The sequence below is a fragment of the Neovison vison genome, chromosome 2 (assembly GCF_020171115.1).
Source record: "Neovison vison isolate M4711 chromosome 2, ASM_NN_V1, whole genome shotgun sequence".
Taxonomy (NCBI): domain Eukaryota; kingdom Metazoa; phylum Chordata; class Mammalia; order Carnivora; family Mustelidae; genus Neogale; species Neogale vison.
In genome coordinates this window covers 36,297,425-36,313,548 of record NC_058092.1, presented here as the reverse complement: position 1 = coordinate 36,313,548, position 16,124 = coordinate 36,297,425, and the positions used below count along the sequence as shown (strand labels likewise).

Genomic DNA, 16,124 nt, shown 5'->3' with positions numbered 1-16,124 from the left:
ATGTGATCCTGTAAGGTTCAAACCTGACCTCAGTAACCTAGCAAACACAATTCCTGAGTACTCTGGCGGGGCTGAAGGCCTCTTCCCCACCCCTACCAATACCTAGCTGCTTTTCCTACTATGTCCTGTTAAGAGGACAGCCCAGAGTTCATGTTCCACACACATGACTCAAACTTCATACAACACAGCACAGGCCTGTTTGGATCATAATACCGGGCCCTGAAACCCTCTAGCTGATCTTATTCCTAAAGCCCTGATAATGAGGCAGACACAAGGGCACAAATGGAACATGCTATTCCGTCTGCCTACAATGGCCTACACTTGTGTCCTCCCTTTCAACATGGCAGGCTCACTCTTATCCTTCAGCTCTTAGCTTAAAAGTCAATCCCCTTCAGGGAGGCCTTACATGACAGCCTTGTAGAGATCCTCCAGTGCCATTCCCTTCCTACACTCTCATGCAGCAGCACGTGTTCTTTCACTTCATGGTGCTTATCACAGTTTACAACTACAAGCGCTTGCCTATTCATTATTCTTCCCCATCACTCATTCAACCAAAATGCAATGATTAAGGGCTTGTTATACACCAGGAGACACAGCTTTCAAATACTAAGGAATCTCTATTAAAGGTACTTTTATTCTGGTTGGGGACTAAGAGTAAAACCTTGGGTCTCCCTGGGATGAGAGGCCATTTTCTCACTGATCATGCTAGGATATCTCAGGAAACCAGGGACTTGTGCTTAGGATTATAAAGTACTTGCCCATTCAAGCATCTAAAGGCAAATACCTAGGGCATCTGGAAAGCAAAATTTGAACAAGATGAGGAAAGCAGGAAAGGAATGTTGATGGCTAACAGCCCAAGGCAGTGCCTTAAAGGAGGAATCTAACATTTAACTGACATTCATGCAAATGCCACACACACATTAGTCACAGGGTTTTCTATCAACTTACCTACGGGCAGGAACAAAGGAAAAGTGAGCAGGTGCATTTGGAGAGAAATTCCGGGGGCTATCCAAAGGACTGTTACCTGTGGGTGGGGAAAGGAAAAGAAACCCTCTGTAAAGTCTGTTTCTGAGGAGGACTGTGGCGACCTTTAGGGAAGTATTCTCCCCGAGCACTGGCAATTAGCACTCAGGTGGTTATGTTTTCAGGCCCATTGTGAGTTCAACAATTCTCTTTGTCGAAGTTTGGTAGCCCATAGGTTTTTCCCTTGTTCCCAAGTTGCCTGTAACCATCTATGTCTCTCAGACATCCATTCTAGTTACAGCAGCAACTTGTCAATTTCCTGCCTTCCTAGAAACTCCTCAGGCTCCAATCTGCCTAGTCAAGTTAACCCAACTTTCCAAAGGCTTGAAGAATTCATCTGGTGCAGATGCTTAAACATTTCTTGAAAGGCAACAGGACTCCTTCCTGATCTAAAAGTCTTTTGGACATATATCTCTGCACACTGCATCCAAGGCTAACCCAGAAATATGCATGCTTAAGAGAAACTCAAGTTCTCCGGTGGGGATTTAGGATAGCAGCATTCCTTAAAAGAGACCAAACACAAGTCTCCCAAGTCTGCAAACATGCCCAACCTCCTCATGGTATAGGAATTACCTCCATTCCCTTATTAGTTTTCACATGTTCCCTGTAACTTGCTAACGTACAGTACAGAAGGTTCAAATAAAACATTGCTTACCTTTGCACTAGTCACAATAGTTCTTGAACCTAAGACTGCCATACTTCTCTGGCCTAGCTTCCTGCTGGGGGTTAGTATTCAAAAGCTCCTAGCAGGCAGAAGCTGTCAATGTGTCTCTACCCAAAGGGCCATGTCAAGGTTAAGCCCCATACTACATGATGTGCTGACCTCTCTGCCAATTTCTGTCCACCTCCCCACTTCGTACTCATTTTCTCACACAGCACCTCTGTATCAGTTATATAAAGGCATTCTGAGGGCACCTGGTTGGCTCAGGCAGTGGAGTGTGCAACTCTTGATCTCAGGGTTGTGGGTACAGCCCCAGGCTGGGCATACAGATTACTTAAAAATAAAATCTTTTATAAGTAAAAATAAATAAATAAAGACACTCTCTATGGGAAAACTAATTAGGAGGAGGCATTTTCAGCTTCCACTTATCCCCTTGACTGGGAGCCTCAGTGAGGTACACAGCCTTATGTACTAGGTCTGCTCTCAACCTTGCCCCAACTCTGGGTTTCCCATGCTCTGTGTCTAGGATTATCTCTTATGATCTATTCTTACCTCCTGGCTAGCACAGGCTATCAGGGTGTGAGAGAAATGATCCACAGTAGTTGTTTCCATAGCCAGGCCTTAATAAGTATCAGGTCTCCTCAGAATTATCAAAGCCTTTTAAAAAAATGCTATTCTTTTAAAGTAATGGCACTCCAAAATTAACAAATATCTTCAGCTTGATCCTTGAGTGTAAAGCTAGTGCTTTTATACTAGCTTTTACACTAGTGCCCTTTTTTGGTTCCCCAAACTCCTCAGCTAAAGCCTCAAAGAAATCCCTAAACATGGGTATCCTACGAACAATGACTGCCCTTCCAAGGACCAGGTGCGGTGCTGGTTAAGGGACCAGCATAAAGAATCTTTCAGGTGCTAACAGTAATGCTAGGGATTCAAAAAACATACACGTGTCAAAAATAACTAACACCCAGAGGAAAAATGTCCCTGCAAATCATCACCACCATCATCATCATCATTACCACCACCACCACCATCATCATCAGAGCATCACTAAGCTATGAGATGACTTCAAGCAGCCTAATAATCCTTAAAGGAGGAGATAGTGAGGGATACAGAAAACATAGTTGAAGAAGTGATATCCAAGAATCTCCAAGAACCCTCAGCATGAGAAAGATGAAGAAAGCTACACCAAAATACATTATGATCAAATTGTTCAAAACACATGATAAAAATAAAATTCTTAAAAACAGTTGGGTGATAGGTGGGAAAGACATATACAGAGGAACAAAGATAAGGATTCTAGCAGATTTTTTATTAAAACAATGTAAGAGTATCTTCAATAACAGAGCAATATCTTCAAATTATGAAAAGAAAAACCCTACCAACCCAGATTCTATACCCGGCTACTGTGTAATAAAAAATGTGATGGCTTTTGTCTCAGTTCCTGGGAAGGAGCCTCATAATGTTGGAATTTCCCAAGTGACAGAAGTGTCTTTGATATTCATGGTGGGGCCTGATACTTGATGCAAATGAGATGACTCAGGATGGTGTCTGGTCAATCTAGAAAACCAACCATATGGTTAGAGGGTTTCTAACCACATGGTTGGTTTTCTAGATTGACCAGTGCTCTAAGCCATTTGATAAGTTTGACCTCCAGGGAATGGAAGGGGGGGGCGAAAGGCTGAGTCTAATCACATATGCAATGAGTCCATCAATCATACCTACATAATGAACATTCTGGATACCAAAACGTCAGTGAACTTCCTGGCTATTACTCTGCATATTGCTACATATCAATATGCTGGGAGAAGGGCAAATCCAGATATCATGGGGAGAACACACCAAAAACTTCACATGTGGGGCCATCCCAGACTACAATTTATGAGTCTCTTTTATGGGCTGGTTCTGATTTATATATTTTTTTGCTATAATAAAACTCTATTTGTAAGTATAATAGTTTCCTGAGTTCTAGAGTCACTCTACTGAAATACTAAACCTGAAGAGGTAGTGGGAACCTTTGAATTTACATCCACTTTGTCAGAATTATGGGTGGCCTCGGAACCCCAAGCTTGCAGTTGGGTGTCTCAAGTAATGATAATTTTGTGGAGGGCTATGTCCAAAACCAAATCCAGAGTATGGTTTAATTCTGGGTAATTAGTGTTAAAAGTCATTGCACCAGTAAAAATATTTTTTTAAAACCAAGGTGAAATAAATATCTTTTCAGATTAAAAAAAAAAAAATCCTCAAGAACAGCAGACTGCACTATAACTTAAAAAAAAAAAAAAAAAAAGTCCTTGGGGCGCCTGGGTGGCTCAGTGGGTTAAAGCCTCTGCCTTCGGCTCAGGTCGTGATCCCAGGGTCCTGGGATCGAGCCCCGCATCGGGCTCTCTGCTCAGCGAGGAGCCTGCTTCCTCCTCCCTCTCTCTCTGCCTGCCTCTCTGCCTACTTGTGATCTCTATCTGTCAAATAAAATAAATAAAATCTTAAAAAAAAAAAAAAAGTCCTTTAGGCAGAAAAAGATACCAAGTTAAAATATGGATTGACACAAAAGAATGAAGAAAAGTAGGAAATTTAACTATGTGGGAAAACAATGATTTTTTTTGTTATTTAAATCTCTTTAAGAATAACAAATATTTAAACAAAAATAATAATAAAGTGGTGTGGTATTTACAACATGTGAGAATAAAAAGTTTGAAAGCAGCATCAGGTTATATATAAGAGGGAAAATGGAATGGTGTTATTCTTATACTATCTGTGAAGAGGTATAATATGATATATATTGCACATGTCAATGCAACTACCAAGTAACAGTTATAGCTCATAAGTCAGTAAAGGATATAAAGTGGAATAAAAACCATTCGACCCCAAATAAAGCAGAAAAAGAGCAAAAAGAAGAAAAATCAGATGGAACAATTATAACACAAGTAGGAAGATGACAGTTTTAAACCAAACCGTATCAACAATAGTAAATATAAATCGTCTAAAAGCCCCAAATAAAAGGCAGAGATTGTCAGATTGGATTAAAGAGACCCTATTAAGGAAACTGAAGCCATATTGTAACTCCTGAAAAAAGAAAACATCAGTTTCGTGTGACATACTGATAAATTCTATCAAGCATTTAAAGAAAAACTGGTACCTCTGCAATTTCTTCCAATAGAAGGGGAAAGAACACTTCCTAAACTCATTGTATAAAGCCAGTATTACCCTAATACAGATACCAGAGAAGAACATTAGAAGGAAAGAAAACTATAGACCAGTATCTCTTATGGACAGAGTTGTAAAATTCTCAACAAAACATTAGAAATATAAATTTTACAATGCAAAAAAAACTACATACCACAATCAAGTGCAATTTACTCCAGGTATGCAGGATTGACCAGACATTTGAAAATCAATCACTATAATCCACAACCACAACAGACTAAAGAGAAAAAACCCACATAATTGCATGAATTGATTCTGAAAAGGTATTTGACAAAATCTAAAACCCATTCCTGATAAAACTCTCAGCAAACTAGGAATAGAGAGGAACTTCCTCAACTTGAGCAAGAACATCTACAGAAGACATACTGCTAACATACTTAACATACTGCTAAGACTTAATGGTGAGAAAGAGGATGCTTTCCCCTCAGGACTGGGAACAAGGCAAAAATGTCCCCTCTCACCAGTCCTACTCAACTCATACTGAACGCTGTAGTCAGTGCAGTAAGATTTTTTAGAAATTTATTTGAGAGAGAGAAAACGTGCACTCACGAGTGCAGGGGAGGGGCGGAGGGAGAGGGAATCCCAAGCAAATTCCAAAATGAGCATGGAGCCCCACCCAGGACTCCATCTAACAACCATGAGATTATGACCCGAGCCAAAACTAAGGGTCAGATGCTTAATAGACTGAGCCACCCACGTGCCCTGCAATAAGAAAGAAAGTAAAGGTAAATACACTGGGAAAGAATAAATAAAACTATCTCTGTGGATGATAGGATTATCTACATAAAGATTAAAAAATTAAATGGAGAATCAAAGAAGAAGAAATGAAGAACTGAATCAAAGAACTGAAGAAGAAGAAGAAAAAGAAGAAAGCAAAAAAAAAAAAATCACTGCTGGAACTAAAAAGCAAATACAGCAAAGTCACAGGATACAAGGCTAATATACAAGTCAATTTCTTTGCTTTATACCAGCAATGAATAACTGGTACTTGAAATTAGAAACTATACACAAGGGGCGCCTGGGTGACACAGTTGGTTAAGCATCTGATTTTGGCTCAGTTCATGACCTCGGGGTCCTGGGATCCAGCCTCGTGTCAGGCCTCCTGCTCAGCGGGGAGTCTGCTTATCCCTCTGCCCCTCGCTCCACTCGTGCTCTCTCTCTCTCTCAAAAAAAAAAACAAAACAAAAAACCATCTTTTAAAAAGATACACAAGACAATTAACTTTAACATAAAAATGAAATATGTATAAATCTAACAAAATATATACACTATATTCTGCAAACTATAATAATGAAAGAAATTGAAGACCTAAATAAATGAAGTACTGCATGTTCATGAATTGGAAGATTCAATATTGCTAAGATGTCAATTATACCCAACTTGATCTACAGATTCAATGCAATTTCAATCAGAATCTCAGCAAGCTCGTCTCTAATGTTTATATGGAAAGGAAAAATAACCAGAAAAGTAACACAATACTGAAGAACAAAGTTGGAGGACTGACATTATGTGACTTTGAAACTCATTATAAAACTCAACATCACTAGTCATCAGAGAAATGCAAATCAAAACCACAATGAGATATCACCTCATACCAGTCAGAATGGCTAAAATTAACAACACAAGAAACAACAGGTGTTGGCAAGGATGTGGAGGAAAAAAAAAACCCGTCATGCACTGTTGGTGGGAATGCAAACTGCTACAGCCACTGGAAAAGAGTATGGAGATTCCTCAAAAAATTAAAAATAGAATTACCATAATCCAGCAATCCTACTACTGGGTACTTACCTAAGAATATGAAAACACTAATTTGAAAAGATATATGTACCTCTCTATGTTTGTTGTAGCATTATTTACAATAGCCAAAACGTGGAGGCAATCCAAGCACTGTTTACTAAGAGATGAATGGATAAAGATGAGGTATAAACAATGGAATATTACTCAGCCATAAAAAAGGAAAGAACTCTTCCCATCAGCAACAATATGAATGGATCTAGGGGGTATAATGTTAGAGGAAATAATCAGAGAAAAATACCATATAATTTCACCCATATGAGGAAATTCAGATATAAGCAAAGAAAAACAGAGACAAACAAAAAAAGAGACTCTTCTTAAATACAGAGAATACACAGGTGGTTACCAGGGGTGGGGGGAGATGAGTGGGATGATGGGTGAAACAGGTGAAGGGGATTGAAAAGAACACTTATTGTGATGAATACTGAGTAAGGTATAGAATTATTGAATCACTATATTATATACCTAAAACTAATATGACACTGCATGTTAATTATACTGGAATTTTAAAAAACTTCACTAAAAAGTTACAGTGATCAAGACACTGTGGTATTGGTGAAAGAACAGACATAGAGATCAATAAAATGGAACATAACATACAGAAACAAACTCAACTGTAGTCAATTGATATATGACAAGAGAACATAGGCAGTTTGAAGGAGAAAGGACAGTCTTTTCAATGAATGGTGCTGGAACAATTAATCATCTATATGCAAAAAAAAGGGCATCTAGACACAACTTTTCACAAAAACTAACTCAACATTGATAATGTAAATGATCCTAATGTAACATTTGTGTAAATGTAAAACACAAAACTTCTAGAAGATAATAAAGGAGAAAATCAAGGTGATGTTGGCTTTGGTGATAACCGTTACGATATGAAACCAAAAGCACAATCAATGGAAGAAAAAAAGAGTGGACTGCATGAAAAGTAAAAACTTCTGCTCTACAAGAGACATTATTAAGAGAGGGGTGTGCCTGGGTGCCTCAGTCTGTTAAGCTTCTGCCCTCAGCTTAGGTCATGATCAGCTTCTCCCTCTCCCTCTGCTGCTGCATCTAACAAACAAAATCTTTAAAAAAATAAAAATAAAAAACAAGCAAAAACCACACTGCTGGGGGTATGCCAAGTGAAACAGCAGCCTAATGAAATAACTCCAAATGACCAAAGCTAGAACAATTTGAAACAAAATGAATTATTAATAGATTACAAATATTTATATAATATTACATTATATTCTAATGCTATAAAAGTTATACTATGAAATAAATGTCTATGGGGGCGCCTGGGTGGCTCAGTGGGTTAAGCCTCTGCCTTCGGCTCAGGTCATGATCTCAGGGTCCTGAGATCGAGCCCCGCATCAGGCTCTCTGCTCAGCGGGGAGCCTGCTTCCCCCCCACCCCCGCCTGCCTCTCTGCCTACTTGTGATCTCTCTCTCTCTCTGTCAAATAAATAAATAAAATATTAAATAAATGTCTGTGGATCATATTGTTTATGACATAAATGATTAAACAAATTCATAAATGGGGGAAGAGACAAACTGATAGGATATAGAACACCTGAAAAACACTATCAACCTACTTGACCTAATTACCACTTAACAGAAAACAGAATATACGTTCTTTTCAAGTGAACTTGGAACATTTACTAAGAATAATCATATTCTGGACCATAAAACAAGATTCAACAAACTTAAAAGAATTCCAGACAAATATGTTATTGATTAAAAATCAGTAACAGAAAGATCTCAGGAAGATCTCCAAATCTGTGGAAACTAAATAACACACTTCTGAATAACTGAAAGAAATCAAAAAGGAAATTAGAAAAATACTTTAAACTAAACAAAAATTAAAACCTAACATCTGAAACCGCTAAAACAGTTCTTACAGGGAAAACTGTATCACTAAATACTTATATTAAAAAAGAAGGACTAGGGGCACCTGGGTGGCTCAGTGGGTTAAAGCCTCTGCCTTCAGCTCAAGTCATGATCCCAGGGTCCTGAGATTGAGCCCTGCATCGGGCTCTCTGCTCAGCGGGGAGCCTGCTTCTTCCTCTCTCTCTGCCAGCCTATCTGCCTACTTGTGATCTCTGTCTGTCAAATAAATGAATAAAATTTAAAAAAAAAATGACTAAATTCAGTGACCTAAATTTCTATCTTAAATTAGAAAAAAGAAAGCAAATGAAACTCAGAATAAAGGAAATCACAAAAATCATAGGAGAAACCAATAAAAAAACACAACAGAGAAAATTAATAGAACCATACACAGATTTCAGATTAATAAACTACAGACAGACTGATTAGGAAAGAGAGAAAGAAAACACAAATTACCAACATCAGGAATGAGAGAGGTGATATCCTACAGATTCTAGAGATATCAAAATAATAAGGCAATATTATGAACAACTTTATATCAACTGGCAACTTAAATGAAACTGAAAATTGAAAATTTTCTTCAAGATGCAAACTAGCAAGGCTCATTCACAAATAAATAGGTTACCTGAATAGCCCTGTAATCTATTACAGAAATTAAATTTATTATTTAAAACATACACATAAAGACAATTCCAGGCCCCATAGCTTCACTGGACAAGTCTACCAAACATTCAAGGAAATGTTTGTACATAAATTCTTCCAGCAAATTGATTCTTCCCAACTCATTCCATGAGGCAGATGTATCCGTTTTAATAAGTGGCATCATTTTTGTCAATAAAATCACATACAAATGGGAACATTTCCAAATATCCATTTTCAAAATGCTCTCTCCATGGCACAAATTTTCTTTCAAAATGAAGCTACTTTTTCACTCACTGCTACACGTTACCTTCACCTTGAACAGATAGACTGTGTATTTGTCACTGCTGCCCACTTCCCACCTCAACTTCTAGGAAGCGTACTACTGAAAAGCACTTGTTAGTACAGACAAGTTCTGCAAATTTGGAAGACTTGACATTTTGTAAAAGAAAACTGCTACAATATTTAGTTTGACCATTCTTTTAAGTAATTTGCCATAAGACAACCAGTAAATTTCCTTCTTACACAAACCATTTCAAAGGCTCCCTCCACACTGTATTACAAGGTTCTGTACAAATGCACTTGTAAGAGACCAAACTGGTGGTTACCAGGGTGGGGAGATGGATTAAAAAGGTGAGCAGATGAAGAGTACATACTTATTCTGATGAACACTAAATGTACAGAATTGCTGAATCATATTGTACACCTGAACCTAATTTAACACTGTACACTAATATTGGAATTTAAAAGAGACTTAAGTAATAGCAAAAACTTGGGGGAGGTGTGGAAGTGCACCTGTAAGCTGCAATATGCTCAAGGAAAATGGTGACTGAGGGTGTAGAGGGGAACTCAACTCTGTTCATGGTAGGTTATGTACAGTTTATGACACAGGCTAACACATGGGTCTAATGTGGGTAGTACCTGTGTGGATCCATACTTAATGCTAGTAAACCCTGATTTAATTTTCATTTTTCATGGTAAAAAAATAAGTTTTCATATTTCCCCCCCATGCCCGAATGGATGGTGTTTAGAGAACCACTTTGGTGAATACTGTTATTCAAAAATTCTAAGTAGCAGAATGATGGGTAAAAAGTGATATATTAGGGAAAAAGTCCAGTTTCAAAATTTAGAATGGACTGAGTAGAAAGAAAAAAGGAGTTAGGGAGTTTCTTCGATAAGTCGAATGAAAGGTGATAAGGGCCTTCATAAGACCATAAAAAAGTCAGAATGTATTCACCCAAAGTTAGTTTATCAAAGGTTTTTTCTGTCTTTTTTCTTCTCCCTACCCCAGCTTTTCCCAAGTCTTAAAGAAGATCCAGTAGATACATACCATGGAATATTACTCGGCCATAAAAAAGAAAGAAATCTTGCCATTTGCAACAACATGGATGGAGCTAGAGAATATGCTAAGCAAAGTAAGTCAGAGAAAGACAAATACCACATAATTTCACTCATATATGGAATTTAAGAAACAAAACAAATGAGCAAAGGGGAAAAAAGAGAGAGAGAAAGGCAAACCAAGAAACAGACCCTTAACTATGAAGAATGTATAGTTACCAGAGGGGATGTAGGTAGGGGGATGGGTTAAATAGGTGATGGGGATTAAGGAGTGTCACAATGAATACGGAAGTGTTGAATCACTACATTGTATACCCAAAACTAATATTACACTCTATGTTAATTAACTGGAATGTAAATAAAAACTCAAAAAATAAGAAGATTAAGATGTTAGAATATTGAAATTTTGAAGCAAATATTTAGTTATTAAAAATCACATTATTCGGAAGAACTCTTAAAAAAAAAAAAAAAACCTCTTTCTTAAAAACTGCCAGAAATGGATAAACAGGACAAAAAAAATCTCATCAAGGGGCGCCTGGGTGGCTCAGTGGGTTAAAGCCTCTGCCTTCGGCTCAGGTCATGATCTCAGGGTCCTGGGATCGAGCCCCACATCGGGATCTCTGCTCAGCAGGGAGACTGCTTCCCTTCCTCTCTCTCTGCCTGCCTCTCTGCCTACTTGTGATCTCTGTCTGTCAAATAAATAAATAAAATCTTAAAAAAAAAAAATCTCATCAAGACAGAAAACTCAGCAGCCTATAAGGCAGGCTTTTTTCAACTTTACCAAGCAGTTTAGCAGTTGCAAGAGATAGTTCAAAGGCAAAGAGTCATCCATGCCAGAGAAACAAGTTATAATGAAACATGTAAACAAACAGAACAGGGAATATCCCTAGCCATTAGCGAAATACAAATCAAAAACACAATGAGTTACCACATTATACCAGTCAGAATAGCTTAAATTAACAAGATAGGGAACAACAAATGTTGGTGAGGATGTGGAGAAAGGGGAACCCTCTTACACTGCTGGTGGGAATACAAGCTGGTATAGCCATTCTGGAAAACAGTATGGAGGTTCCTCAAGATGGTAAAAATAGAGTTACCCTACAACCTAGCAACTGCAACAACTGGGTATCTACCCCAAAGATACAGAAATACTGAAAGGGGTACTTACACCCCAATGTTCATAGTAGCAATGTCCACAATAGCCAAACTGTGGGAGAAGCCAAGATGCCCTTCAACAGGTGAATGGATAAAGAAGATGTGGCTCATATATACAATGGAATATTACTCAGTCATTAGAAAGGATGAATACCCACCATTTACATCAACATGGATGGAACTGGAGGGTACTGACTTTCAAATCAAAACTACAACTCAATGTATATCAGGTCAGTGTGCTGTATACTTTAAAGGTCTTACATTTTATTTATCAGTTATACCTTAATGAGACTGAAAAAATATATAAAATTCACTTGGAATTAATTCCTATAAAGAGTTAAATCTTTCAATTTCTCCATATGGACATACAATTGCCCCAGTGTTACTTTCATCATATATCAAGGGTCCATATAGGCATAGATTTGCCTCTGGGATCTCCTTTTTCCTTCCCTTACATTGATTCTTCAATATTCTTTATTTAAGCTAAGGGCATTATTACTCATTAATCACCCAAGCAGGAAATCTGGAGATAATTGATTTTAATCCCTGCTTATTTAACTTCATTAATTTTTCTCATATTCATATACTTTCTCCATTTCTGACATTCCCTTACATCTTGATAACCTCAATGGTCTCCTAACTGGTCTTGCAACTGCCAGTGTATCCTTGCTTTTGTACTCCCAAGCACCTTGTACATATATTTAATACACCCCTTAATGTATTTACTAGGTGAAATTTCACTGCTCCCTGAATACACAGCTTCCCCTGAAGTTCTTTTGAGTAATAAGTGCTTGCTTTCACACATCCCTTTGCATCAAGCCCTAGCAAGCCCTAGAAGTGGGGTAGGTATTCTGCAGACTTATCCTTAAGTTCTCTTTCAGGTATTCTCCAGCCTAATGCATTGAATTATCCATATCAGTATTTAGAAGGCATCCCAAACTTAATATACTTAAGGGTCTCAAGGATTAGAGATCCTGGAATCAAATGTTTGGTCTGGGAGGGTTGAGGTTTCTAGATGACACAGGTAGAAAGACTGGAGGTGCTTGGAGAGCAGCAAGAAAAATGAAACTAAAATTATGCACACATGGCCTAAGTAACTGTGGTACTATGGAAGAAAAGCTCACTGGAAGACAGGAGTTCAAACAACTGAAAAATCAACGAGTATAATCAAAACATCAAGAATAACAGGAGTTAGGGGTGCCCAGGTGGCTCAGTTATTAAGCGTTTGCCTTCAACTCTGGTCATGATCCCAGGGTCCTGGAATCAGGCCCCACATTGGGCCCCCTGCTCAGCAGGAAGCCTGCCTCCCTCTCTCCCACTCCCCCTGCCTGTATTCCCTCTTTCACTGTCTCTCTCTCTTTCTGTGTCAAATAAATAAAATCTTAAAAAAAACCCTAGAAGTTAGAAGTGAAGAGTGACAGAGTTAAAAGCTAAGATATTTACAACTGCAATGATGGGTAGTGATAGAATTTAATAGTATAAGATTCAAAGTTTGGGGGCGCCTGGGTGGCTCAGTGGGTTAAGCATCTGCCTTCAGCTCAGGTCATGATCTCAGGGTCCTGGGATAAAGCCCTGCATTGTCTCTCTGCTCAGCGGGGGGCTTTCTTCCCATTCCACCTCTGCCTGCCTCTCTGCCTACTTATGATGTCTCTCTGTCAAATAAATAAAATCTTTTTAAAAACGATTCAAAGTTTGGGGACATTAAGAAAGAGAATAATGAAAAGATAAGGAGAACAACTTCCTCTTCCTTTCAGGTCCAATGGTATAAGGTCATGGGATAGGTAAGAGCTAACACTTGAGAGGGCTGCAGGACAATCTGTTCTAACCTCTCCCTCTCCTACAAGATTGCATTAGAACAAGACTGAGCATATAGGAGATTTTGCTGATAATAAACTCCAGAAGGTACACTGGAAGGGTTTCAAGAGTCAGAGAGCATTAAGAAAAAAGGACAAGACAGGGAATATTCAGAGATTTTCCCTTATTTAAGATTTTCTCTTAATTCTGGGAATTAAGAGTATAGGAGATGGGAGAGGGGGGTGCCAGGGGATTCCTGTAATGATTGACAGTAACAGGAATGAGGGATAATGAAATTAGCACTAGTGGATTCAAGGAAGATAGAGTGAGGAGGCTGTAAGTGTTAGGGAGTAAAGAGGAATGAATTACTGGGGCTTGCTCCAACGGTTCAAGGAAGTCACCCTCTAAGTCCCAGTATACTAGTTTAAAATCAGGTGATATTTAAACATCATATGAATCTGCATGACCACAGATCTATTAATCTTATCCCCAAAATTTATACAGTATATTCCATGACTCAGCAATTCCACATTTACATACACAGAGAATCTGTAAAGACATAATTGAACACTGTAGCACCATCATCTAGACATAAGTGACATCTATGTACTAAATCCAATGACAGTGGAACACACATTCTTCTCAAGATCACACAGAGCATTCATCAAAGACACACCACATTCTGGGCCATAAAGCACATCTGAACAAATTTAAAAGAACAGAAATCATAAAATGTCTACTTTCAGATCATAATGGAATTAAATTAGCAATCAAGAACAGAAGATAACTGGAAAATGGCAGAATACTTGGAGATTAAAAACACAAAATAATACATAGGTCAAAAAAGAAATCTCAAGATAAAAAATTAATACATTAAAAATATTTTTAACTAAATGAAGATGAAGTTACAGCTTGCCTAAATTTGTTAAGTGCAGTGAAACACAGCTTTGAGAGAAAGTCATAGCATGAAATTATTTTATATATTTTATATATATATATATATAGTATTAGCATATATTAGAAAGAAGATCTAAAATTAATCATCTAAGCCTCCACCTTAAGGAACTAGAAAAAGAGCAAATTAAGACTAAAGTAAATAAAAGATATAATAAATACTGGAGGAGAAATCAATGAATTCAAAAACAGGAAATCAACAGAGAAAAATCAACAAAACTAAAAGCTGGGTCTTTGAGAAAACCAACAAAATGGATAAACCTCCAGCCAGGCTAAGAAAAATAGAAGACACAAATCACTAATGTTAGAAATTAAAGAAGGGACAGGACTACAGATTCCATGGATATGAAGAGGAAAATAAAACAATGTTATGAATAGCTCTGCATCTATAGAAATGAAAACCTAGGTTAAATAGGCCAATTCCTTTAAAAAAAAAAAAAAAAAGCTACCAAAGCTCAGGCAAAAAATAGATAATCCAAATAGGCTTAAAGAAATTTAATCAATAATTAATAGCCTTCCAAAACAGAAAGCACCAGGCCTAGTTGTGTTCAATAATGAATTCTATCAAACATTTAGTAAGAAATTATACCAATTCTCCACAATCTCCTCCAAAAGATAGAAGCAGGGGGAACTTACTCTATGAGGCCACCATTATCCTAATACCAAACCAGAAAAAGATGGTACAAGAAAAAAAAAAACAACTATAGACCATTATCTCTCATGATAGATGTAAAATCCTCCAAAAAATATTAGCACATCAAACCATCAATGCCTGAAAGGAATTATACACCATAACTAACGGGATTAATCCCAGGTATGCAAGACTGGTTCAATATTGGAAAATCAACTAACATGACCATCAAATCAACAAGCTAAAGAAGCAAAATCCAATGATCATGTCAACAGATTCAGAAAAAGCTTCTGACAAAATCCAAAACTCATTCATGGTTCTAAAACCTCTCAACAAGTTAGAAATGGAAGGAAAGTTCCTCAACTTGATAAAGAACCTTTACAAACAGCTAATATCATACTTTATGGTGAGAAACTTGAAGCTTTTCCACCAAGTGGTACCTTCTAATCACTGGTTCTCAACACTGCAGTGGAAGTCCTAGCTCATACAATAAGACTAGGAAATAAAAGGTATAGAAAGGGGTACTCAATATTGTCAAGATGTCATTTCTTCCTAACTTAATCTAAGGATTCAACACAATCCCAACCAAAATCCCAGCAAATTATTTTGTAGATGTTGACAAACTGATTCTGAAGTTTATATGAAGAAGTAAAAGACCCCAAATAGCCAACTTAATATTAAAGAAAAAGAACAAAGTTGGAGAAATAATGCTACCCAACTTCAAGAGTTACTATAAAACTATGGTAATCAAGACTGGATGGTACTTTAAAAAAAAAAAAAAAAAAGACTGTATGGTACTAGATAAAGAAAAGACAAATTAATGGAACAGAATAGAGACAGAACAAATAGGCAGAAACAGACTCACATAAATATAGTCAACTGATTGTTGACAAAGGAGAAAAGCAACAAAACAAATTGAAAAAACCCAGTCTTTTCAACAAATAGTGCTGGAACAACTGGACAACCACATGCAAAAAATGAATCTACAGACCTTCATAAAAATTAACTAAAAATGGATCACAGACCTAAACATAAGATGCAAAACTATAAACCTCTTAGAAGG

General features: G+C 37.5%; 1 protein-coding gene across 7 annotated transcripts in view; it reads right to left on the bottom strand.

Moving 5' to 3' along the window:
• The window catches only part of MAST2 (microtubule associated serine/threonine kinase 2), a 199,311-nt gene that overhangs the window by 32,841 nt on the left and 150,346 nt on the right, over positions 1-16,124 (bottom strand). For all 7 annotated transcript variants that reach the window (XM_044238133.1, XM_044238127.1, XM_044238128.1 and 4 more), the window contains one exon: positions 949-1,024. In XM_044238133.1, the coding sequence (XP_044094068.1) occupies positions 949-1,024 (76 nt within the window). The remainder of the gene's footprint in view (positions 1-948; positions 1,025-16,124) is intronic.